The 7933-nt window shown below is 31.5% G+C and overlaps 1 protein-coding gene across 1 annotated transcript; it reads left to right on the plus strand.

Moving 5' to 3' along the window:
- Positions 1-1165: 1165 nt before the first annotated feature.
- On the plus strand, positions 1166-7842 carry LOC134248252 (apolipoprotein D-like; the record flags this gene model as incomplete). Its single annotated transcript, XM_062730660.1, has 4 exons — positions 1166-1296; positions 2563-2648; positions 7186-7287; positions 7442-7842. Coding segments are annotated over 4 exons (474 nt in total), but the record flags the coding sequence as incomplete, so codon positions are not given.
- Positions 7843-7933: the final 91 nt, after the last annotated feature.

Consider the following 7933-nt stretch of genomic DNA (forward strand, 5'->3'; position numbering starts at 1 on the left):
ACACCCATTGCTTGGGCATCTTTTGAATCGGATTATAATCTGACTGTTATGCAAAATATAGTAAATGACCACGTTTAAGTAGAAGAAATTGAATAATCTTGAAAAGTTCTGCATTTTGTACATATGTGAAGGAAACTTATTGTATGCATCGTATTGTACAACAATTAATGATAATTAAGGGTTGACCCGACACATAAATGAAACTACAGCCTGAAGGATACAGTACATATATTATTCAGTTGATCTTCCAAATCTCAAAAATTCGAATACCACTTGTAATGCAATTGAGTTCTAAGAGGGATGAACAATCTCAGTTAGGCCTATCTTTTAATTTAAGGAATCACAGTCTAGTTAGTAGAGCATATGCCAGAGCATCAACGATAGTTGGAAATGTGGGATAATTTGAAAACGGACGAAGCATAAATTATATATACCACGCTTCCAACTATCGTTGATGTCCCTGGCATACTTTACTACATGTATTACTATATAGAAAGTGATTCCTTATATTTCCATTTCATTTTGAAATAAAATTGTAAATTTAGATTTTTAAATTGTAGAACAGTCATGTCAATATCAATAGTGCCCCGACCACTGATGTCAAACACAAAAACGGGCGCACGAGATTTGCATGAATATTAGCTATACATTTACATTCCGGTAGAATGATCAAGTTTCTAAATTAACTCTAGAAATTTTCAAAAAGTTATAACAGAGAAATATAAAGAAATGGAAATATAAAGATATACATCAACAATGCGCCGATGTTCAAATATTTTCATTTCTATTTGTTTTCTCGATGATAATCCCTGCAAAGTTAGATGAAGTGATTTCATGATAATTGCACCGGAATGTAAATTTCGCCAAGCGAAAGGTCAGGAACTAAGGAGGCCTAAAAATGCATGTAAATCTCATGCAGTTGTCTTTGTGTTTAACGTCAATGGGCAGGGACTATCGAAATTTACACTGGGGGCCTCGTGTAATTTAAAGGTATTAGACAACCTTTGACCTAATTTACAATTTTATTTCACACTGAAATGGAAATATAATAAACTACTGTCTAGTTTGTTAGGGATGCATAACGGTCTTCCGGTTAATCTTCAATAAAAGCATTCGTAATTCAGAACTGCATTGTGTCTTAGTAAAAACCATAACTTTATTTCAGTATTTAGGCATTTGGTACGAATTCGAAAGGTTCCAATTAGCGGCCCAAGCTGGAGTCACGTGTTCACAAGCAAGTTACACGCGAAACAATGACGGAACAATCCGGGTCGTCAACACAGGAGTGCAAGAAAGGTAAAGATGGAATAGAGAGTGATAATATATGTTCTTTTGTATGTTTGAGGCCACTTTTTCCCCCTTGATAAGGAAATTTAAATATCTTTTTTTAAAAAAAACATTTCTTATATTATTCTTATAATTAATTGTTAAATTGAAAATTTTCAGAACTTCTGTGTTCTGTTGATTTAAGGAATCCCTGTCTAGTTTGTTGGTTATGCCAGGGTATCCATGAAAGATGGAAATGTTAGATAAATTATCCCACGTTTCCAACTGTCATTGATGTCTCTGGCATAGCCCATCAAAATAGACAGTGATTTCTTTATATTCACTTTTAATTGTAATTATTGATTTTAAAGCTTTGTCTTTAAGATTCGAAATAAAATCCCTTATGTTAATTTCAATAGTCCTCGTCCAGTGACATCAGAAACAAATTAAGACAGCTGCACGAGATTTGTAAACATGGCTGCGTATAAGGCCTCTTTTCCTCCTGACCTTTCACTTTGCGAAATTTACATTCAGATTGAATTATCAAGAAATCAACTCACTTTACTTTCAGAGAGTTATCACATAGAAAACAAATAGAAATATAAATTTACTAGTTTTTGATTGGAAATTAGATATATGTAACAGAACATTTAGATAAATAAGGAAATTAATTCTCAATTGTTATTGCAAGCATATCATTTCAAGTTCCATTACCCCTGGGGATATTAAACATACATATATACCTCATTGTCACAAAGCCTCTCTGCACTTTAAGGTTTGTCAGAATACATTAATTAACTCAGTTCCTTGACATTCAATGTTCCAGGCGACGCTGGACACAATTAATTACATTGCTGAATGGTGTCACTTATTAAATCAACAGGAAGCCCTCCTTTAACCTTTCTGTTGTTCTAAAAAGGACATAAGCAAAACGGTTGTCTTTTTATATTAAGTATCCTCCACCATTTTGAAAACCCCAACTAAACCCCTGTGGCCCTGTCCACCGTTAATGCATGCATGATGCAATTTTCATTGTAATAACCGACAAGTTCTTAATGATAGATTAATTTATTGAAATATTGACGCGATTCAACGGATTTTAAAAAAAAATGCTTTTAGATATCCCTTCAATAAGTTTCCTAATTTCAAAGTCGTGAAAAATTGTCACGATCGAATCATTGCGTATTAAAACAAAACTAGATTAAAAATATGGAGCATTTTAAGCGATTGTAAAGTTATTATCATGCCGTCGTGTCCTGTGAACACCATATTATTTTATGTTCTTTTTAATTTTAGAAATGGTGAACCTGTTCGTGTAGAAGGTACCGCCAGAGCTGTGAATCCACAAGATCCAGCGAGACTTTCCGTCACCTTTTCTCCTTGTAAGTACATCTTTTTTAAAAAATATATCATTGACCATAAAATACTCTCCATATAACTAGATTCAGATATTGATTAAATAGATTCAGGCAGGAAAAGCTAGTGGACGTGATTAGTTTTATAATTACAGTATTTGCCCTCATTAATTATGAGCACAATTTTCTTCATCCAACGCTTATTCACCATTTGCAGAAAAGACCTTTTTCACCATTAGTTCTCATTTACCATTAGCATATTTGTCTTTGTTCACCATTAGCGCAATAGACCTTTTTCACAATTCAATTTAAACATTTAGATATTTTTTCACTACAAGAACAATTGTCCCTGTTCAACATTAACATAATTGTCCTTGCTCATCTTTAGCACAATAGACCTTTTGCACCATTAGCATAATTCTCTTACCACGATTCTCCTTATTTACCATTACATGAAGCACACATTTTTCACCATTAGCAGAATTGTCCTTGTTCACAATTAGCACAAGAGACCTTTTTTCACCATCAGCATAATTCTCTTCGATTATCATTAGCAAAATTGTCCTTGTGCACCATTAGCACAATAGACCTTTTCACCTTAAGCACAAATGTCCTTATTCATCATATGCACGATAGACCTTTTTAACCATTAGCACAATAGACCTTTTTCACCATTAGTTCTTATTCACCATTAGCAAAATAGACCTTGTTCACCATTAGCACAATATACCTTTTTCACTGATAGCACAATAGACTTTTCTCACCATCAGCAGAATAAACCTCTTTCTTCATTAGCACAATAGACATTTTTCATCATTAGCACAATAGATATTTTTTACCTTTAGCACAATTGACTTTCTTCACCAATAGCGCAATTGACCTCATTCACCATTAGCACGATAGACCTTTTCCAACAATAGTACAATTAACCTTTTTCAACATTAGCACAATTGTCCTTATTCACCATTAGCGCAACTGTCCTCATTCAGCTTTGCACAACTGTCTTTGTTCACCTTTAGCAAAAAAAAAATCACTATTAGCACAAGACCTTTAAGCACAAATAAATCTCTTTCACGATTACATGTGGTACGATAAACCCTCTCAGCACTAGCACAATTGTCCTAGGCACCATGGGTACATATTCGAAATGTAAGCAGAACTGAGTCCATTTACCATGACTCCTATTTTCCTCATTCATCATTACCACAAATATCGTTATATTCAAACAAAATCACAAATTTCCTTATTCACACATTTTTCTTGAAAAATTAGGTCAGAAAAATATTGAAATTAACAATTTATGTGGAATTCTTGACAATACTAAAGAAGAAGAAATCGATCTAGATTTTGTTGACAAAATTGTAGACGATACCTGTAACATTCTTATATCAAGTGCAAAGGAAACATTTGGGATAAAAAATAATCAAAGTAAAAATCAAAGATCACAGATTTTCACCAACCATGGTTTACAATAGAATGTTACCACGCACGACAAACATTTCGTAAGGCTAAAAACGCTACCAGAGAAATAGATGTAAAGATCTCAAAGACGATATGTATAGTAAAGAAAAAATATATAAAAAATTGTTGAATATGTGTGTAAATAACCATAAAAATCAAACGAAAGAAAAATTGAAAAAACTAAAATCAAAAAACCCGAAAGAATATTGGAAAATAATAAACTCTGGCCAAAAAAATAGAAAAAATGTAAATGCATCTGCTGAGGAATTATATGAATTTTTTAAAGATTTAAATATGGAAAAAAATAATGAAATACCTGACTATGTTTTATCAAATGAGGATATAGATATTCTTTCTAATTTACAGTGTAATGAGTCTATAAATGAATCGATAACTTGTGATGAAATAATGCAAAGTATAAAAAGTCTTAAAAGAAACAAATCATGTGGAAGTGATGACATATACAATGAATATATTAAAAGTTCATGCAACATAATGGTGCCCCTCTATCAAAAAATATTCAATAAAATTCTTGACAGCGGTTGTTTCCCTCCGATTGGTTGTGTGGTGAAATAATCCCTATCTATAAGAATAAAGGTGATGATACTGAACCCAAAAATTATCGCCCAATAACTCTAATTAGTTGTATTGGAAAGCTATTTACATCTATTTTAAATAATAGACTTAATAGATATTCAGAAGAATTCAAAATAATACAGGAAAACCAAGCTGGATTTCGTAAAAATTATGGTACAACTGATCACATATTTACTTTGCATACAATCATCGAAATATTCAAAAAGATAAAAAAAAAGAATTTATTGTGCCTTTATTGATTTTGAAAAAGCTTTTTGATTCTGTATGGAGAATAGGACTCTGGAATAAAATACTATTTGATTGTAATATAGATGGAAAATGTTTTAGAATAATCAAGAAAATGTATGAGGGTATCAAGGCAAAAATTAGAGTAAATGGTGTTCTTTCAGATACTTTCCCTTGTCAACTTGGTGTAAGACAGGGTGAAAATTTATCCCCTTTTTTGTTCTCGCTCTATTTAAATGATTTACAATCATTCCTCACCATGAATGATATAACTGGTTTAGAGAAAATATCTGAAATGATTGAGACTGAACTTCATGTGTATATTAAGCTTTCGCTCTGTTGTATGCTGATGACACTGTTTTATTTGCTGAAAACCCTGAGTCATTACAAAATATGTTGAATTGTTTTCATGAATATTGTATAAAATGGCGGTTAAAAGTGAATGTTGACAAAACAAAAATAATGATTTTTGGAAGAGGTCGAATAAAACAAGATTTATATTTTACATATGATGGTTTAAGTCTTAGAGATTGTTGATAGTTATAAGTACTTAGGAATATATTTTTCAAAATCAGGTTCTTTTAATCAAAATATAAAAGAACAATACAATAAATCTGTAAAAGCTATGTATGGAGTGATATCAAAATGTAAACAACATAATCTTTCTATGGATTGTCAGATAGATTTGTTTGACAGAATTGTACAACCAGTTTTGTTATATGGATGTGAAATATGGGGATTTACAAAAAATACTTTTAATCGAAAAACTTCACTTAAAATATTGTAAATATATACTAGGGTTGAACACTAAAACGCCAAACTACAAGGTGTATGGGGAACTTGGCAGATCTCCACTTATCATTAATATTAAGGTGAGAATGATTTCTTTTTGGGCAAAACTACATTTTTCTCAAACGATGGATAAATTTGCTACAAAAATGTATGTTCTAGCTTCAAGGCATAATTTGCCTTGGGTTAACTATGTTAAAACTATTTTAGATGATTGTGGATTATCTTATTTATGGACAACACAACAAATGTACAATGTAGCATGGTTAAAAAATGAAGTAAAAAGAATACTTGTTGACCCAAAATATCCAAAACTGACAAAGTAATGTTGTTAACTCATCAAAGGGTGTAAATTATCGTATTTATAAAGAAATACTAGAACCAGAAAGATATCTCGTTAATCTACCTAGAAAATTTTCAATTTTGTTATGCAAATTTAGATGTAGCAACTTAGAGTTCCTATTGAAACTGGGAGATGGTTTGGTATTCCAAGAGAACAAAGAATTTGTACTTTATGTGATTTTCATAAGATTGGTGATGAATTCCATTACGTCTTTGAATGCACACAAAAAGAAATTAAAGAGGCTAGGTTAAAATATATTTCAAACTCTTTCACATGTAGACCTAATATAAGAGAAATTTAAACAACTTTTTACAACAACAAATTGTTCAGCATTGAAAAAATTATGTAAATTTTTATTGATTGTCAAACAAATTATAGATGAAAATAATTGACATGAACTTGAACATGATACTTTGTACTGTTTATAATGCATGTATTATATTTTTTGTATTGTGTTTGTACATTTTCCTACCTCCTCTCTACAATGTATGTTTGTACATTTAAGAGAATAAATCATTGTCATTGTCATTGTCATTGTCATTCAACATAAGCACATTTATCTCCATTTACTTTTAACATAAATTACATGATTGGGCATAAGCACAAACGTCCCCATCTACCATAAGCACAATTATCCTTGTTAAAATATAATTCAATGACTTCATTTATAAATGGTTTACATATCAGCATCAGCACTGCACATTAGTATTTTTTGTTCTTAATCATGAAAACAGAGAAGATGTACACTTTTCTGATTATCAGCAAAAACTTATAATAGGCAGGCCAAATATTATTCATTACCGTTACTGTATGATTGCACATTTTCCCATTTAATTTATACCAAGAGCACAATTGAAATTCGCATTCTTGAGCATAATAGTAATGTTTCATTTTTTGAATTATTGTCCTCATTTACCTTATTAATAATTGCCAGCCTCTTTTAACATGATTAAAATATTCACGAAGGAGCTCCTTGACTCAGAATTGTTCAACTTATAAAATAAAGTTCTATAACTGCTCCGAATGAACTTAAATGCAGAAATAACAGAATATTCAAATAATCATTTCGTACATATGTGCAATTACAATTTTCAAAGAATCCCCCCTTAAATTTATGATACTTTATATATTGGATATCAATCATTTCAGTCCAGCCAGTTGACCCCAATGGAAACTATTGGGTCGTTAAAACCGACTATAACAACTTCGCCATTGTATACTCCTGTCGGCAGGAAGGGCGGAGTAAGTCCGGTAAGTATGATTGACAATGTCTTGTCAGGAGTTGTCGTACTTTTTACTTAGATAGTGCCAGCTCATATTACCAAATGCATTTTTCATTCGGTAAAACTTTTCAACTGACCTAACTGGTGGAAAACTACAGTTTAATAAATAATATTTTTGACAGAAAATGCCTACATTCTACTACGAGAGCCGAGGAACCCCAATGTTAGAACGCTGAGGTCCATCTACAATTTTCTCAGGAGCTATCGAATAAACCCGAGGAACTTCATCCGAACAGATTTCCGACAATGTTTACAACCATATCCTTATAGGAAGTAGTGCAAGAAAGACTCCCATGTAGTCGAAGCAGTTTTCCATGTTTTCTTTAGAACATTGAAGTAAATTATGTTCAAAACGAGGAAAAACTATCCAAGTAAATCAATTAATATATATCATTGCAAACTGAACAACATTGCAAACACAGATATTTTCCCTTACCTTTAAATTTGAATACTCAAAATATATGGGAGGGGGGGATGTGAGCCCCATGATGATGAGTGTTTTACGTTTGTCATTTATGTTTCATTGTATACGTTATAATATGATTTTTTATGTGTTTCATGTTATTCTTTCATGTTTACTTCAATATTTAAATTAATAAATTAGAATAAACAAA

The sequence above is a fragment of the Saccostrea cucullata genome, unplaced genomic scaffold, assembly GCF_032062105.1.
Source record: "Saccostrea cucullata isolate Sc308-1 unplaced genomic scaffold, CSIRO_AGI_Scuc_v1 ctg20488, whole genome shotgun sequence".
NCBI lineage: Eukaryota > Metazoa > Mollusca > Bivalvia > Ostreida > Ostreidae > Saccostrea > Saccostrea cuccullata.